At 33.2% G+C, this 19,782-nt stretch overlaps 2 protein-coding genes across 4 annotated transcripts in view; both read right to left on the bottom strand.

The window, feature by feature from the left end:
* Positions 1–19,782, bottom strand: part of LOC140449583 (uncharacterized) — a 584,439-nt gene that overhangs the window by 378,255 nt on the left and 186,402 nt on the right. The window lies entirely within an intron of this gene.
* The window catches only part of LOC140450440 (uncharacterized), a 55,401-nt gene continuing 53,060 nt past the window's right edge, over positions 17,442–19,782 (bottom strand). The window contains exon 2 of the mRNA XM_072544080.1: positions 17,442–17,522. Coding sequence (XP_072400181.1) covers positions 17,442–17,522 — 81 coding nt within the window. The remainder of the gene's footprint in view (positions 17,523–19,782) is intronic.

Here is a 19,782-nt window from a genome sequence, read left to right as displayed (position 1 = left end):
AGAGTGTCGTAACATAACAGAGAGGAAAAATAATGCATACCAACGACTACAACAACGACATAGAACACGAAAGGCAGAGGAGGAATATAGAATGCTAAGGAGGAAAGAAAGAAAAGAGACCACAGAGAACAAGAATTCCAAGAAATGGAAGAACTAAATAAACCATCAGAAACCAGAAAATTCTACCAAAAACTTAACAAAAGTAGAAAAGAATTTAAACCAAGAACAATGATGTGTAGAGGCAAAGAAGGAGATATAGTAACTCAACAAAGTGAAATACTACAAAGATGGACAGAATTCTTCAAAGAAAAGTTTAAAAAAAAACGAAGATCCACTATATGATGGTATTATACTGGATCAAACGGATACCAGAGAAACAACCCCCCCTCATTGGCTGAAATGCAAGAAGCAGTTACCAGACTGAAAAACAACAAGTCACCTGGATTAGATAATATTAGCGCAGAATTAATAAAGGAAGGTGGAGACTCCCTCTTGAATGCGATACACGAACTAATAGTGAACATATGGAATAATAAACAACTGCCACAAGACTGGAATACCGGAGTAATTATTCCACTACATAAGAAGGGAGATCAGCTTCAATGTAAAAACTACCGGGCAATAACGCTACTGACTGTGGCATATAAAATACTGTCAAATATTGTGTATGACCGATTGATGATGATGATTGAGACCATATGCGGAACAAATAGTTGGGGGATATTAATGTGCCTTCCGCAGGCAGAAGTCCACAATAGATCAGATCTTCGTCTTGAGGCAAATCTTGGAAAAGACTAGTGAATTTAATATAGACACACATCATCTTTTCATAGACTTTGAGAGTGCCTATAATAGCATCCATCGGAAATTTCTGATCCATGCACTGAAAGAGTTTAATATTCCAACTCAACTCATTGATATCATAAAAGAAACACTTAAAGTACAAAGCAAAATTCGAATTCAAAACGAACTAACAGATACAAACAGATACAATTCATGTGAGAACGGGCCTACGACAGGGAGATGTCCTATCCTGTATTCTATTCAACATCACATTAGAGAAAATAATTAGGGAGCCAAAGTCAACACTAGAGGAATAATAATAACAAAAAGTGTACAAATATTGGCATTTGCAGATGATGTTGATATCATAGCTAGAAGCGAAAGAGATATGCTAGAAGCATTTAATGCGATACAAAGAGCGGCACAAAACAGTGGCCTAAACATTAATGAAATAAAAACCAAATACATGAAGGCCAGTAAATCGACATGCCAAAGAAACCTACAGAATCTGACAATAGGAGACTATAACATCGAAAGCGTGAAAAATTTTACATACATAGGTTCACTAGTTACCGCAGATAACAATGTCAGTGAAGACGTTAAGAAAAGAATACATATCGCTACTAAAACATATAATGGACTAATTGAACATCTAAGATCTAACAACATCACAAGAAAAACCAAATGCAAAATATACAAGACCCTGATAAAACCGGTCCTTGTATATGGATCAGAGACATGGACACTGTCGAAAAGCGATGAAGACCTATTAGGCACATTTGAACGAAAAATCCTTAGACACATATATAAGGGGGTAAAGGAAAATGACATATGGCGCAGAAGATATAACTTTGAACTATACACAGCATACAATGAACCCGAGATCATAACATCCATAAAGATCGGACGTCTGCGCTGGATAGACCATGTTGAACGAATGTTGGAGACTGAAACACCAAAACATATTATGAGACAAACACCAGTAGGAAGAAAGTCAAAGGTAAGGCCCAAACTTAGATACATGGAACAAGTGGAACAAGATCTGAAAACACTTAAGATTACCAACTGGAAAAATAAAGCAAGGAACAGAACAGAATGGCGGAAAATCCTAGAACAAGCCAGGACCCAGAAAGGGTTGTCGAGCTACTGATGATGATGATGATAAGAAGGCATAGCCAACACAACATCAGTAGCTCTAATGGATTACGACTGATAAAATTAGCAGCAGCACGGAACATGACCTTCGCTAGCACCTATTTTGAACACAAGAATATACACAAGGTAACCTGGACCTCCCCTGATGGACGAACAACTAGTCAGATTGATCACATCTTAATAAATTCAAGAACGGACATAACAAACTGCAGAAGTTATAGAGGGGCAAACATAGACTCAAACCATTGTTTAGTGATTTTAACACTAAGGGCTAGAATTTCAAATTCCAACAAAAAAAAATAGATAGAAAGAAATGGAATGTACAGAAGCTGAGAGATGCAACTGTTGCAAAACAGTACTGGGAAAATATTAACAATAGGTTAAGGAATCAAAGTCTAAGCGAAAAGACCAGAGAGATATAGACTCATTCTGGAACAGGATAAAGGAAGATATTGAGTCAGCAGCACAAGATGAAATAGGAACAGAAACTTGTACCCAAAAAAAATCACTGGTTTGACGATGAATGCAAAGACGCAACACAAAAAAAAATGAAGCCTATGCAAAAATGCTTACCCGCCGAACTAGAACAAGTATAGAGAATTACCAGACAAAAAGAAGAGAAGAAAAGAAAATACACAGATTAAAGAAACACAACCACCTAAAAAAGGAACTTTAATATATAGAAAACCTCAACAGAGAGAAAGAATTCAGAACAATATATAAGAAAGTTAACATCAACAGAAAAGATCTCAAGGCAAACACAAATCAATGTAGAAGTTTGAATGGCGATCTATTAACAACAAGAACGGACGTACCAAACCGATGGACGGAATATTTTAACCAGATACTTAATATAGAGGAAGAAAAAGAAAACCCGGAAGACGAAAGCTGTGAGGTAAGTGGAGCAGACAAGAGAGAGGAGGATCCACCAATGATCCTTGAAGTTAAAGACGCTGTAAACAAACTAGCCAGAAACAAATCACCCGGAATAGATAATCTAACAGCGGAATTATATAAAGAAGGTGGCCACGATATCGTAATAGCGCTACAGCAGCTTATAAAAGAAATATGGATACAGAAGTCCCTTCCCAGTGATTGGAATATTGAAATACTTTGCACCATACACAAAAAAGGGAGATATCTTTGAATGCTCTGACCATCGAGGAATTACGCTCCTAAATGCAGCCTATAAAAATAGAATTAATAGAAAGTTGAATAATGTTTGATGCCATATTAAGATTCTCATGAGAAATATAGATTACGAGGTCGTCTGCATATAGGATTGCTTTAACAGGGTTTCGGATACTGTTCTCGATATCGTTAATTGCAACTAAAACGAGTAAGTATTGTGCTTAGTGTAGATCCTTGGGTTATGCCATTTTCTTGTGTATGGTATTCTGAAAATTCCTGATTTGATTTAACTCGGAAAATTTTTCCGCAGACATTTTTTAATTTTCACATATTATATTATGATTACTAAATTTAAGCAAAAATTTTTTTTTATTTACGCTGTAACCACCAGGATTATTAGCGACCTAAATATATAATACAGGTAAAGTTAGAAAAAATTACAATAATTGATACAGTCCTGAGTCTTTAAGATAACTTATTGTGTTTTTAATGTTCATGTTTTTTCCTAGGGCTTCCTTTATATTATTTGGTATAGTGTGCTTCTTTCTTGCTGCTTCATATGTTTTGCACTGAGTTAGTATATGCTTCACGGAGAGTGTTACTTGACAATTTTCACACATTGGCGGCACAGTTCGCGTAAAGAGGTGTTTATGTGTAAAGTTACTGTGTCCTAGTCGCAAACGTGTTATTCTCACTTGGTACTGTCTATTCGCTAGACAGGTTTCACTAATTGTTTGATTTCCTTGAGTTTATTTTGTGATGCACTCCACTTATTTTGCCACGCACTTAACACTTTATGTTTTATTTCTGACTTTAAGTCATCTAAAGAAACCTCAATAATAAGAATGGAGTCCTGGCTGAAGGATGCTAAGCGGGCTAGTTCATCTGCTTCTTCATTTCCTTGTATACCTGAATTTGATGGAACAAACATGAAGTCAACAGTGATCTTATTATTATTTAGAATCTCTATTTCTGATTTGATATGTGAGGCAATTGGATTATTGGTATATAAACGTTTGATAGTGTAAAGTGGGCTTAGTGAATCGGTTATTATGAGAGACGGGGACTGTTTCGACTCTTTTATGTGGATAAGTGCTTGTAATATTGCAAACAACTCCGCAGTATATGACGAAGTAATGGGCTTGAATTTAAATTTTAAGGATGTATTGGGTGTAAGGATTGCTGCATCAACACCGTCTGAAGATTTGAATGCGTCAGTGTATATCTCATAGTGATTTTTGTAAGTTTCCATTTCTGTTAAGAATGATTGTTTGATCAGGTCTGTTATAGTCTCACGTTTTTTATATATACTAAGGTTAGTATTAATCTTGGGAATTGGTATTAACCAAGGTGGAGAAGTTAGGAAATTTATTGGGAGAATTTCAGGAAATTTAAGATGTAGGTCATGAAGGTTTCTTCTAACTCTTTCGTAAAATGGTGGATCTAGTCTTGTTGTAGAGAAAGTGTCTTGAAATCGATCTGTGAACGTATTGGTATAAGTACGGTGTTCTTTATTACTAGCTATTTTAGAATCATATGAGAGAGAAAGGTATTTGCATCGTAAACTTAGTGGTGGTTCTCCTGTTAAGCATTGTACACTTTCAACTGGTGTCGTTCGAAACGCACCTGTAGCTATTCGTAGAGCTGTGTTTTGAACAGTTTCTAATGTTTTCAATACTGATATTTTACTTGATGAATAAACTATCGCACCATAGTCGAGTTTGGATCTAATTAAAGATTTATATACATGTAATAGTGTATTTTGATCTGATCCCCAGTTTTTGCTGGAAATCGTTTTCATAAAATTTAGTCCTGCTTGGCATGATTTTTTAAGTTCTTCTGTATGTTTTGCAAAAATTTTTATTTTACAATAATAATCACAACTATGACACGTGCTGTATACTAATTTATAGGTTATGTATGTTAAGTTGGTTGCTCGTTATATTAAAAATGTAACCGTGAATAAGTCAAGTTGTCTTATTATTCACTAAGAGAAATACTAATATAGGCAGTGCTAAAAGGAATATGTTAACATAATCCTTTTTACACTAAATTTTATGTAATTTTGTAAGTGCCTTTTTTGGAACTATCAACTTAACCTACAAATTCAGCTACATTGACTTGTCCCCTTTTACCTACAATTAAAACATACTTCTTTTAACCTATATTGGAGTTAATCCCGTTTTTATCAAAAATTGACTTATCCCCTTTTTTACGCCCAACAGCGATTTATTTAAAAGAAAACAAGGAAGAAACCTAGAAGCTTCTACAACATTTTATCAAAATAAACTAATTTAAAAAGGTACGGTAAGCATGTTTCATGTTAATTTGCAGTGTATTTCAAATAAAGTCGATATGATAAATGCTTTTCTTGCGGATCAAAAATTATATGACGTCATATGATTTTCCGAGCACTGGCAAAGTGAACAAAATTTAAAATTAATTAACATCTCCGGCTTTTCATTAGCTAATTTCTTTTGTAGGGTAAAAAAGAAACAAGGCGGAGTTGGAATTTATGTAAAAGAAAATCTTATGTATTCTTCTCTTAATCTAAATGAATATAATGTAGAGCAAAGTTCTGAGTTTTGTGCAATTTATGTACCTTCAATAAAAATCAATATTTTAACTGTATACAGATCGGGTAAGGGTGACTTTGACTTATTTTTGGTGAATTTTGAAAATGTCATAACATCCTTGCTTAATAAAGCAGATAAACTTATCATACTTGGTGATTTTAATATAAATTTTAAACTTGAATCTGAACCTTTTTTTGATATTCAAAATCTATTAACATCTTTTGGTCTAAAAACAACTATAAACGATTATACTAGAATCACATCCCAGTCCAGTAGTTGCATCGACAACATTATGACAAATTTTTCTGAAACTATCTACAGAATGGGCGTATTTGAACCTTGTTTTTCTGACCATCGAGCTCAGTTTTTATTTATTGACTCTGAGCATAAAGTTGTTGACACTTATCAAACATTTCAACGGTTTATTACTTCTTCTGGTTTACAGAAGCTTAAACGTGCGCTAGCTAGTACAAATATGGACTTTTTCTATGATATTAATAATGATCATGATTTTTTAACAGTCTTTCTTACCGAAACGTATAACAATTTAATATTAAAGCATTTTCCACTAAAAAAAGTACGACAAATGGCTGAAAAAACACCTGTGCAATGGTTTAATAATGAATTAAGGTCTTACAGATCTAATCTTTCTCTTGTTAAACACATTGCAGATGCCACTAAGGATCCCGATTTATTCAAAGTATATTATAAACAACAAAAAGTTGAATATAATCGGCAATTAAAAATTGCAAAAAAGTCAGCTTACTGTAATGTTATTACTAATTCCAATAATAAACCTAGAGACTGCTGGAAAATAGTAAATTTCGAAAGAAACTACACAAGATCCAGTTCGGTACACTACTTCGGTACCTGATTACATCTCTTCCCAATATTAACGTCGATGTCCTCGTCAATTATAGAAATTATCCTTCTCCGAGCAAGTCCTTTTTTTTTCGTCCCGTTCTGGAAGAAGAGGTCTCTCAAATAATAAAGTCTCTTAGTAATTCTAATTGTAGGGACGTTCACGAAATTAATAGCAAAATTTTAAAAGAAACTTACCAAATAGTTTTAACACCTTTCACTCATCTTATTAATTCATTTCTATCAACTGGAGTATTTCCAGAAATACTAAAATACTCAAAAGTACTACCAATCTACAAAAAAGGTGATTCCTCAAAAACTGACAATTACAGACCCATAAGCATTGTTTCTACTTTTGGGAAAGTGATTGAAAAAGTTATCAAACAACAATTCTATTCCTATTTTGAGTCAAATAATTACTTTAGCAACTCACAATATGGATTCAGAAGTGCTCGTTCTACTACGAACGCGGTATTTAATGTTGTGAGCGAGGTGATTGAGGGGCTTGAACGCGGCAATCGCATAGCAATTTCTCTTTGCGACTTGTCGAAGGCATTTGATTGCGTTTCACACGACATTTTGCTTCACAAACTAAATTACTATGGAATCAGAGGTATCCCTCTTAAGCTTATAACTTTTTATCTGTGTGGCAGACACCAGGCAGTAGTGTCTAAAGGTCATCTCTCCGATTTTCTATCCGTTAAACATGGAGTCCCACAAGGTTCGGTCTTAGGACCTCTTTTGTTTATTATTTATGTCAACGATCTGCCTAAATTCATTTCTCCGTACAAAACCATACAATTCGCAGATGATACGACATACGTTATATCAGGAAAAAATAATGATGATTTAAAAATGTCTCATGAGGAAGTTTCTACAAAATCTAGTTCATGGTTTGCTGCAAACAAACTAAAACTTAACTCTGATAAAACGCAAAATTTGGTTATATCTGCAAGTAATTTACACAATGATCTGGTTAACAAAGAGACTGTTAAACTATTGGGAATAACCATAGATAATCGACTTAACTGGTCGGCTCATATCTCACAACTTAAGAAAAAACTATCGAGTTCATTATTTGTTATTCGCCAACTAGCAAGGGTTGTCAACTTTGAAACATTAAAAATGACATATTTTTCCTTATTCCACTCTCATCTAAACTATGGTGTAATTATATGGGGCAATTCAACAAATGCACTTCAAATTTTTAGAATGCAAAAAAGCTGTCAGGATTTTAGCAGGGGTTAGTTATCTAGAACACTGCCGACCTTTCTTTATCAAATTAAAAATTATGCCGCTACCTAGTCTGTTGATATTTCAAGTTTTAACTGAAATTCACAGAAAACGTGCTCATTTAATAAAGCAATCTGATGTCCATGTTCACAATACGCGACACCATCACTACCTACGAACAAATCGCTGTAGATTAAGTCTTTCAGAAAAAAATAGTCTTAATTATAACTATTACAATATTTTACCAAAAAGTATAAAACAGCTAAGCTGTAATAGTTTCGATAAAGTTATAAAAAAATATCTTCTATTTATTATATGTGTTCTTATTTGTATATATTATTTAAGTTACGTTTTATATTCGTTTTTTTTTAATACTATGTATGTTCTTTTTGACTTGCTACAAACAATATTTGTATATGTTATGTAGTTAAATAAATACTCTACTCTACTCTACTCTAACAACTAAGCTATTTAAAATACGCACAGTGCAAGAATAAACCCAAAATCAAAGTAATTTTCATCGCTAGCAACCTTTGCTCAAAAATTGTTCGACACAGGAATTTCTAAATATTTTACCAAGTCTTAAGCGTGGGGTCTGGGATGATTGAAAGCTGAATACATACACGATAGAATGTGTTCCTAATCAGAAACACATCCGCTTCGGGGCAAACACGGGAACACGGAAAACCCTCGTCTTGATGTGGCAACTGATATACTGATATACTTGGAATTTCTAAATCCAACACCACGAGATAAATGTGGGCAAGGCTTCAGGTTAATGCTATTTTATAACTTTAAATGGATTACTTTAAATAAGTTGAAATGTACCGAAATAATAAAATTGATATAGAAAAGATAGTATCATTTTAATATAGCTAAATTCTTTCATTTATTGATTTTATTCTGTAGAAGACACAAATTAATTAAAAATAATACCAAATATCAAGTAATTACCTAAAAATAATTAAGTTATACGAACAAAATCAACCAATAAATAAAAGCAAACCGCGAACGCAAATCTGAAGAATCAGCGCACAAACTGGATTTCGTTCACTTAAAAAGTCAACACGCCCACTTATTTGTTAAACCTTATTCTGTCATCGAATGTCATAGTCTGTGGACTAGTACGCATTTCGATGCGCATCGCCCCGCCTCGAATTTTCCCATTGGCTCTTGACCTGGAAATCCCTATTTATCGCTCGAACAGCGCATATAAATATTGGCGATTTTCAGGTCAGCCAAGTCAGTCCCTCACGGGCTCTCCGAGAGCTTAGTGCTCTCGGGGCTCTGCTTCCGGCATTTATTTTCCAAACTCTGTGGCTGAGAATTGTTTCAACTTAACTTGGTGTTTTATTTCAACGAAGAAATTGTCATGTAAGAAATATCTTGCCTTTTTCAAGGCAAGACACCGAAGATAAATATTTTCCAAGTCCATAACCCGAAAATGGACTTAAGTAGAGGAGCTCTCGACAGTATATTCGAAGCCCTCTACAGAGCACCCGGAGATAACAGAAGGTGGTTAGACCCTTATTTGTTCTCCCGAGGTGACAATTCTGGCTTACTGTCGTAGTAGCGTAACTATTTGTCAGTAATGATTGTACATGTACAGATGTAGCTGTTTGTTTCTTGTGTTTGTATTTGCAAAGTGACTGGTAATATGGATAATGTCTGCCATCGTAGAAAATCAAAAGTGTCCATCATCCATCATCCAGCCTCAAGAGCCCACTGCTGAACATAGGCCTCTTCCTCATGTTTCCAACCCCGTCTATCTTGCGCCGCTCTCAGTCAGTTTTTATTGAGTCTTCTTAAATCGCCAGTCCATCTTGTAGGTGGTCGACCGACGCTTCTCTTGTCTTCCCTTGGCCTCCATTCCAATAACCTCTTTGTCCATCGCCCATCTGTCATTCTGGCTATGTGTCCTGCCCATCTCCATTTTAGTCTGGCTATCTTCTCGATGATGTCAGTCACTCCGGTTCTTCTCCTGATGTCTTCGTTGGTTATTCTGTCTCGCAGAGTTACTCCTAACATGGACCGCTCCATTCTTCTCTGCGTGACTCTCAGTTTGGTAGCTGCTGCTTTTGTTAAGGTAAAAGTTTCTCTCAGTTTTCCAAACGCTGCCCACCCAAGGCCGATTCTTCTCTTCAGTTCATGAGTCTGGTTATCCCTGCCAATCATAATTTCATGTCCCAGGTATTTATATCTATCTACGAGTTCTATTTCTTTTCCACCAATACTGATGTTCTGGTTGGGTTCCAAATTGGTCATTTTTTTTTTTTCGAGATATTTATATTTAAACCTACACTTTCTGTAGCCACAACGAGTTCCTGTACCATCTCTCTTGTCATACCTAGATCTTCAGCTATTATAAGTATATCATCGGCGAAACGTAAGTTGTTTAGATATTCTCCATCTATTTTTATTCCCTTTGTCATCCAATCCAAATTTTTAAAAGCATGTTCTAGCACCGTATTAAAAAGTTTAGGTGACATTGGGTCTCCTTGTCTAACCCCTCGTTCTGTTTTTATGCGATTACTGTTAGTATGTAATCTGACAGTGGTTGTTGCCTGCAGGTATATTTTGTTTAATAATTTAGTATATCTATAATCTAGCCTGCATTCTTTAAGCGCCTGTAATATTTTGCTTAGCTCAACTGTGTCAAAGGCTTTATGAAAATCAATAAATATTAGAACTAGAGGTTTATTGTATTCCACTGCTTTCTCTATTAGGGTTTTTATACTTTGTAGATGGTCATTTGTTTCGTAACTTTTTCGGAATCCTGCCTGTTCCCTTGGTTGATAAGTCTCTAATTTTCTTTCCATTCTCTTCACTAGTATTCGCGTAAACAACTTATATAGATGGCTGAGGAGGCTAATCGGTCTGTAATTCTCAAAATTTGCTTTGTCTCCTACTTTGTGTAATAGAATCATAGTAGCGTTGTTCCAGTCTGTTGGAATATTGGCGCTGTGAAGGCAGATATTGAAAAGTTGTTTAATTTTTTCAAGTAATACATCCCCTCCAATTTTTAGTGCTTCTGATACTATTCCATCTTCACCCGGGGTTCGATTATTTTCCATTTTCTTCAGGGCTTCTAGTGTAATTGGTTTAGTTTTTAGTGTAATTGGAGGTTCCGTATTGTTATCTTTTTTTTTTATCTATATAACTCTGTGTAGAACTCTTCGACTATTCCTAATATTTCATCTCTGTTCGTTGTTTCTTCTCCAGTGCTGTTTCTCAGTTTGTTAATTTCTATTTTCCCCTTTTGTACGCTCCTCTCCAAAACTTTCATGTTCCTATTTTGCTCTATTGCCTGTTTTGTTTTTTTCTACATTGTAGTTTCTTATGTCTTTTCTTATTGCCTTTATGATCGTCTTATTTATTTCATTTATCGCTTCTTTGCTTGTAGTGTTATCTCCTTTCATTTGTCGCCTTAGTTCTATAAGGGTTTTCGTGGGTTGCCTCAGTTTTTCATCTTTTTTGCTTGTCGGACAATATTTAGTTTGAGCCTGTTGCATTGTGTTGACTATTTGTTTGTTCAATATATTGATGTCTGCTGTTGTTGTATCTTTCAATGAATTACCAATATATTTTTCGAACTCCTGAATGTTAGTTGGTTTTGTCCATTTCTTTGGTTGTTTCTTATTTATATTCTATATTTATGAGTCTTTCTTTTTCGGTTGATATCGTTATTTTAGCTCTTACTAACCTATGATCACTGCTTGTACTGAACTGGTTTAGCACATTTACGTCTTTAAATAATTCTTTTTTGTTTGTTAAGAAATAGTCGATTTCGTTCCTTGTTTTTCCATCAGGACTTTCCCATGTCCATCTTCTGTGTTTTTTCTTTTTAAAGAAGCTGTTCATTTGATAGAGATTGTTTTCCAAAAGGAAAGTCAGTGGTTGTCTGCTTCTATCATTTCTGCTTTCGCTTCCAAAATTTCCCAATATTATTTCAGAGGGGTCTTCCTTAGTGCCTATTTTGGCGTTGAAATCACCAGCTATTATTAAGAAGTGGCCAGGATTTTCCTTGATTGCACAGGATATTTGGTCGTAGAATATTTGGACTTCTTCGTCTGGATGTCCTGTAGTAGGGGCGTACACTTGAATGAACTTTAGGATATATCTGGCGTTTATTTTGATGTTTAAGTAGACCACTCTTGTTGAGATTTGGTTTATTGACACAATTTTGTTAGCAATTCTTTTGTGAATAAAGAAGCCGACGCCTCCGACTGTCGATTCCTCTTCTCCCTTGTAATAAAATAAATGGTCTGATGGGAGTGAGGTAAGACTCTCTCCCTTTTTTCTAACTTCGCTGATACCTACAATATCCCAGTTCACTTTTGAGAGTTCTTCCTCCATTTCTTCGAATCTTTCTTCGGTAGAGAGTGACCGAGCATTATATGTGGCGATGTTGAGGTTTATCTTTTTGACGCACATTGAATAGGGTTGGTTTACAGTGGTCGGGTTTTTGGCATTTAAACACCGTGCTTGCCTAGCATGTTGGTGAGAATTCATATTTATTCCCACGAGTAGCTGGGGAACGTTGGTCGATTCCTGTAGAGTCCAGCGTACAGGAACAAGGCTAATATTCAATGGGATATCGCCCGGTGTCCCAAGAGCATCGTTAGCGGCCACGTGACGTGCAACCATTCAGTTTTTAGCACGATAGCTTCCACCTTAACTTACGGATTTTTTGCATCTGGTTTTCTCCATATTTTTGTTGGGTAGGATGGGGAGGGAAAGAAGGTGTGGATGGAAAGAATATATTAGAAAGAAATATAGTGACCCGTCTGCCTTCAATTACAATTTACGCTGGAGTACAAATGGGTTTTATTAAAAATAGTTTGTTGATATTCAACTCTTGGACCTTGGACCCTGGACCTACTGAAGTATCTTTTATGCTAATAAGTGCTTCTTGAAATTTTACATAAGTACGAAGTGTATTGATTGATAGGGTTGAATTCGTCAAAAACTGTAATAGGTCGCCTCCTTCTGTTGTTTGTAAGTTAGAAACTCGTTACTGTAATTTTGACTGGATGAGAATTTTTTTCAATTTTGTAATTATCTATGAATACTTTGTGATTACTTTGTATAATAATATTATTTAATGCATATAAATAATAATATATATGATGTTAACACATGATTGTTATAAAAACACTACGGTTTTATCGAACTATAGGTAATTATAAAGTAAAAACCCTCTTGGCAAACCCATTTTCAAACGCAAACTGTCATGAAATGAACGAAACGAAATAAATGCGAAACTTTACAAAGAGGCATATTTCCTATTCGGTCTCTCGGGAAGAAACAATCATAAACAAGGAGATTGTCTTAAAAGAGGAAATGAGTATTTTCCTGAACCATCTGGATGATATTAAAAAGGAAGTACAGGTTGTCTAGTACACGACAGTATCAATAAATAATGAAGTTGTCGACAGGAGGTCTCTAATAAATTTTAAAAGTCGAAGTTTAATATAAAATGATTTATGCTTCCGTGGGCAAATGAAAAGGATCTTAAAAAGTCAAGAAGCTATAACAAGTTTTTAATTTTAATAGAAATATTTCCTCATTTAAGGTTGGATAATGAAACATGCAGTGCAGTTTTCTTTTTAATATCGTGATGAGAGCTAAACAAAATTTCCGAGTTTTTAATTAAATTATTATTAGTAAAATAGTATATAAAAGAAAATACGTAGTGAATATAGTATTAAATTATAGGGCAAGACCCTATAGATTTTTGAGACCAAAACAACAGGAATAAATCCATTGTAAAGTGTGGCGTAAAATTTCATTTATAATGATTAAAAAAAATTTCGTTTTTTTTTTGCTTTTGCTGAGAAAATTCACCATAGTAATGTATATATTTTTTACACCATTAGAAAGTAGAAATTTCGGGTGCTTTTTTGATATTAACATAACGCTGATCTACCGTTCGAGTCAACTATGCAAATGTACTGTTCGGGTCAATATGACCCAACTATGGTTTACGGTCCTTAATCGAAATAAAATAAGCTAAAGGTGCTAAACAAAAAATTATAGTGATTTAAACAAAAATTATGTTGCCAATGTAAATTAAACCGTATTAACAAAAAAAACGGGTGTGGTAGTCCAGTGGGACTGCCGGTAGAAGTTATACTTCTATACACGCGTTCGTCGTAACAAATTTATATGGGAGTCAATCTGCACAATCATTACATATGTAATGCTATAGGTAAGAGAGAGCAGACAGCGAAAAAGAATTAGGTATACAGGTATATGGTGCATCGTTTGCTGTATATAAACATTTGACCTGTAATAGGAGTATAGTAAGTAAATGAAGGATTAAATCAATATTTTAATGAAAATATATATATTATTATTTTCATATATGTATGGACTTGAATGCAAATTTTTTTTACGCATACTCTGCAGTAAAATTCATTGTTAATTTTGTTATTAATATAAAAATACAATACAATACACTGCAACCTAATTCAATATAATAATACAATACAAATTCATAAGTATTTATGAATTTGTTTATGTATTCATTGCATTGCAAAAATGCAATATTCATAAGTATTTAAAAATGGCAATATACGTAACTTACTTACGCATATGTTTAATTTACCATGATAAAAATATTAATAAAAAAAATGTTGTTTAGTGATACAACTGTCAATTTATCTGACATTGACAAATACAATATTTAATTGTTGTTTGTTGTGTATATAAGTACATATTTGAACTTTCTTGAGAAATTTACAAGTTTTAATTTATAATTTAACATGCCTAAGGCTTGTTACTCCCGTGCAAATTTCCGATCCACTCTCGTGCAAATTTCCAAAGTCGAACGCGCGTATAGAAGTATAACTTCAAAAACCAACAACTTGGATTATGTTGCAAATTTGCATTTTATTATAAAATTTAGCATTTTTGCGTATATTACATATATTTAATAAAATTAACGTGGGGTTTTTAAATATTTCAAAAATAAAAAAGGAAATTCATATTGGGATTCGAACTCACATCCACCAGCGTATGAACCAAACACGTAAAATATTTGCCAATTAGACATGGCACAAACGTATTTCAAAATTGACAGTTCTTGGTCATACAGTGATTTATTGAGATTATTATTTTGAAATACAAAAGACTAAAAGAATTATGAACATTTAATAAATAATACAAAACATCATATAAATAGTAATATTAATAAATATTATATTATATATATAGAATATATATATAATAATAAATATATATACAAAAGGAACATTTTTATTCTCGAGAGAGATATATCTTCTGTCTCTCTCTTACTCATTATCTTACATATGTAATAATTTCACCGATTCACTCCCGTACAAATTTCCAACGTGGAGCGCTCGTATAGAAGTATAACTTCAATAAAAGGCATTTTTTTCTTTCCCAGAAAAGCCTAAGAACAAATACCTACAAAATTTAATTTAGTTTACAACTGGGACAGTAAAAAAAAAGAATGGGTTTTACAAATATGTTTGTGACATATACAATATAAAATATTAGTCTTGTTATCGTTTTTAGAGCAAAATTTACAGCGTGCTCGTTTAACAGCTGGAGTTGGATTGTCCATAGACGGTTCACTAGAATTTCCATCTTCTCTACTCGCTTCTGTTCGTGTTCTATTTGGGGCTCTGACACTAATAGCCTTATCATGATGCAAAGTACTCATAAGAATAAAATTTTTATTCTTTTTAGGAATATAGTTAACAACAGTGGTATCTTGCGTGAAGTAAAAAGACGAACTGTGAACTTATTTATTCGGTATTTGTGCTGGAAGCTCTGGCTCATTTTTTTTTCTAGTCCCCAGCATTGTATTTTTTCTTTTTAGAAGAAGTTGTACTAAATTATATAATCTAAAAAAATTATTACAAGTAATATTGTGGCCTCACAAATCACTACAAAAGTTGCACACTACACGCATACCCTGATTCCGTTCCGGCGCAGCACCTGCTTCCTTTCTTGTATAGATATGCAATTTTAGAGCATACAAACTTTTACTGTCACATAAAGCGCAAATTTTTATGCCATATTTCGCTGGTTTGCTTGAAATGTACTGTTTGAAGGTAGAGCGGCCTCTAAAGGCGACTAATTGCTCATCGACGGAACATTTTTATCAGGATTAAAAAATTTTGGTAGATTTTCTACCCATTTTTCCCAAATTTCACATATTGCAGCAAGTTTATCAGCAAAATCTTTATTGGGGGTAAGTTAATAAGTTCTTTATATTTAATTTCACCAATATTCAGTGTCTTCTTATATATTTTTTGACATAACAAATTCTCTAAGCAATGTTTCTTTTCAGTTTTTATGTAAGTGTATGTAGAAAGAATCTTTTATTTAATTTAACTATTTTATTTAGTAATGATTATGTTCATTTTATCCTTGCCATTTGCTAAGTATTTTTTTATAATATTATTGCAAGGCAATTTTTAAAAATTTATGTTAACATAAGGTCTCGTTTAGTTTTTCTGGCATACATATCACAGACAACTTCCCTATGCTTGTATGTTGTCATTTTTCACAACACCAAACAACAGTGATAAATCACGTTATCCTGATTTGGCCAAAACTGTATCCAATACTCACGTACTTAAATATTTACCATTCATAACAAAATATAAATGACTTGTCAATGTGGTTGGTGCACTTTCTAAAAATTTGGTAGGAGAGATATAAACAAGGCAAGAATAGTTTATATGTATACTGTATCCAGAAATTTAGTGTCTCATTATAAAAGTTATTTTAATAACAGCTGCAAAACTGAACAATCCCTTGTAAATACTCTATTGTTGTATAATTATCACAGCTATCCAAGCTGACAGGACCGGCATATAGCCAAGTCAACTGTAGGTTAGTACATATAATCAGATCAAATATTATCATTCAAGCGTAATGTCAAAAAACTCTTTTTATAAACATACAAATTTTCCATAATTATTGTATTCTTTTATTAATCATTATTTTAAGTCTCAACGAAATAAAAGCACACAAAATTATGAAGATCTCAATTTAGTCAAATTGGCTGGACCGGCCGTGGAAAATAATAAGTTTTGGGAAAACAAATAATATCCCAAACAGCACATTAGAACTGACAAACCCGTATATACAGTTATAATGAGTAAACGTTTAATTTAATTGACCTATTAACAAATTTCTTGGAATTTATATAACTTTCTACCTGTTATTTATCGTTAATTGTTTTTTTATTTGACGAGAGTTGTACGATGACAAACCAACACTTAAAAATCTGCTTTCGACGGAATTTATTGTCCGGAAATCTGAAAAAATTTGATTTTTTCAAATAATTTTAAACTGTTTGTCCTTGTTCTAATATAGTCTTATGTACAATTTATGTTTAATTTCATGTTTATTACATTCTGCGCTTGCTGGACAGCCCAAATTTGACGAAATGCCCCTGATGATGCTGTAGAAAGTACTTGAGCAAGATTTGATTATTAAAATTGTGCCCAATTTTTCAAAGTTTATAATTATTATTGTTTGGAATATTAGAGTTCACAGAATTATCTGAATCGTTACTATTTAATTATTTGAATTTATTTTCGTTTTAAAAAAATATTATCATCAGTGGACTGCTTTTGGCCTCCCCTATTGTTGGCCGCCCGTGTGCGGTGCACATTTGGCACACAAGCTAGCGGTGCCCCTGGAGTGTCCAATTAGAAATTAAGATGGACCGATGGGTTGAAGGTTGTTGGGATTATTCGACATGGCAAACAAAGTACGTGACTTAAATTTTCCCTTAACCTGTAATATTAATGTATATATTTCAGCCTAGGTTAAATATACATTTTAGCTACATATAGACCTTTAAAAAAAATTGGCGCTTTTCACGGCGGCTTTCCATAAGCCTCCGAAACTTTAAAAGTGCGAAATTACTTTTTAACAAAATATACAGTTCCATGATTTCGTTATTAGCTCCCACAAATGTTTTTCCGTTGTCAGGATATACCGGGTGGTCCAATAAGGCGATCTCTCGGCTATATATCAGAAACTATTCATGTAATAACTTTAGGAGAAAAAATTCCTTATTAAAAGTGGCCAAGAGAAATCGCTGGAAATAACTTTCAAGTTTCTGGGTTAACCGCTAGGGGGCGTAACCTGTGAAGAAAAATTTGAAAACCAGTTTTTTGTGAAATATGCCCAATTATACCAAGTGTTAAATAAGTACACTAGAAATAGGTCTAAATTCCCCACAAAGTTGTTCAAGTACTTTTTTTTTATTTTTTAAAATAAAGGGTGGGGGAGAGTGGGAAAGTATTTGTGGATAAATACCCATAACTTTGGTTTGGATCAACCGATTTTAACTAAATTAGTGTCACTAGAAAGAGTGTGGATGATTTAATTTACATCTACTATAAAACAATTGCATTTAGTTTTAATTGTCTTGAGTAGAGGGTACTTTAAAATAGAAAAAATTAAAATTTGTTTTTCTTCAAAATGTTTAATGGAAACACCTATTTATTGTAAATTATAATGGAACTGGATTAAATTCATAACAAAATGGCGCAAACCGCATGTTAATAGCTTTTATCTAATTCGAGATATGAATAAAAACGCATAAACATAAGTAAGTATAGTATTGACTCACCCTTTATTATAACTTAAAATTAAATATGTGAAAGATCATACAAATATCTCGATCATTAAAAGGTAATATCCAATTCAATGTTTAAATTGTTTTCAGTCGATGTCCACACAAAGATGTAATCTTTCGCGCGTAGACATAATATGTAAAGCTTGGTGGAGAACTACATGATAAGGATGCAGTCTAAAAAGCAGAACAACAAATATTGGTGAAAAAGAAACCACTATATTTACTAAAACTCAAAAAATCTTGAAAAATCCACAATTGTTTCACAAGATAAATCGTGCATAAGTATTTTTAAGAAACGGATAAAAGGATAAAAGCGCCGTGTTGCCGTTTTTATCGGAATATTAAAATAACAGTTGAATCTAAAGTTTAAAGGGAATTCCAAGCTTCTGACCCAAAACGTTCACTTTATAATATGAAAAACCAACCTGTTATGTTTTAAAATCCTTAGAACAGTAGTTTTGGGTATGTTTAATTCTATAGAGATTTGCCGACTACTTATATGTGGATTCTGTTGAATTAAAGCAAGAACATTGATTGAATTATCTTCGGTCATACCTCTACTATGTCGTTTAAAACAAGGACGATGAAAACTACCAGTTTCTCTTAATCTTCTTGACTTTTTTTCAAATACTTCTTTGCCATAATGACTCTTGTCAGGATATCTTACAGAATATATACGTGAGGCAATAGCGACATTTTGGTGACATTCGAAATAAACTCCAATCATATCATACAATTCTTCATTTGATATACTAATCACCAATTATTAGTACTGATAATTAATTACTAATATTACCAATATTAATATCTGTTGAATAAAGTGCAATCTTCAATTCGAATTATATAACACTTCTTAATGTTTTGACTGCTGTCAATAAATAAACAATATGAACTCCCCGCCAAATTCATTGTCGTAGCCTACTTAGTTTCGAAAAAACTATTTTTATTCATATGATTTAACAATGGTCAAAATAGGTATCAACATTAAGATTCTTCTGCTATAAAAAAATTTGAAAGTATCTACTGACTTATTTTTTAATTTAATTTATAATACAGGGTGAGTCAATACTATACTTACTTATGTTTATGCGTTTTTATTCATATCTCGAGTTCGACAAAAGCTAATAACATGCGGTTTGCGCCAGTTTGTTAGGAATTTAATCCAGTTCCATTATAATTTACAGTAAATAGGTGTTTCGATTAAACATTTTGAAGAAAAACAAATTTTAATTTTTTCTATTCGAAAGTACCCTCTACCTATGACAATTAAAAGTAAATGCAATTATTTTATAGTAGATGTAAATTAATTCATCCACACTCTTTCTAATTTCGTTAAAATCGGTTGATCCAAACCAAAGTTATAGGTATTTATCAACAAATAGTTTCACACTCTCCCCCACCCTTTATTTA

Source organism: Diabrotica undecimpunctata, chromosome 9 (genome assembly GCF_040954645.1).
Source record: "Diabrotica undecimpunctata isolate CICGRU chromosome 9, icDiaUnde3, whole genome shotgun sequence".
NCBI classification, from domain to species: domain Eukaryota; kingdom Metazoa; phylum Arthropoda; class Insecta; order Coleoptera; family Chrysomelidae; genus Diabrotica; species Diabrotica undecimpunctata.
This window is presented reverse-complemented; position numbering and strand designations above follow the sequence as displayed.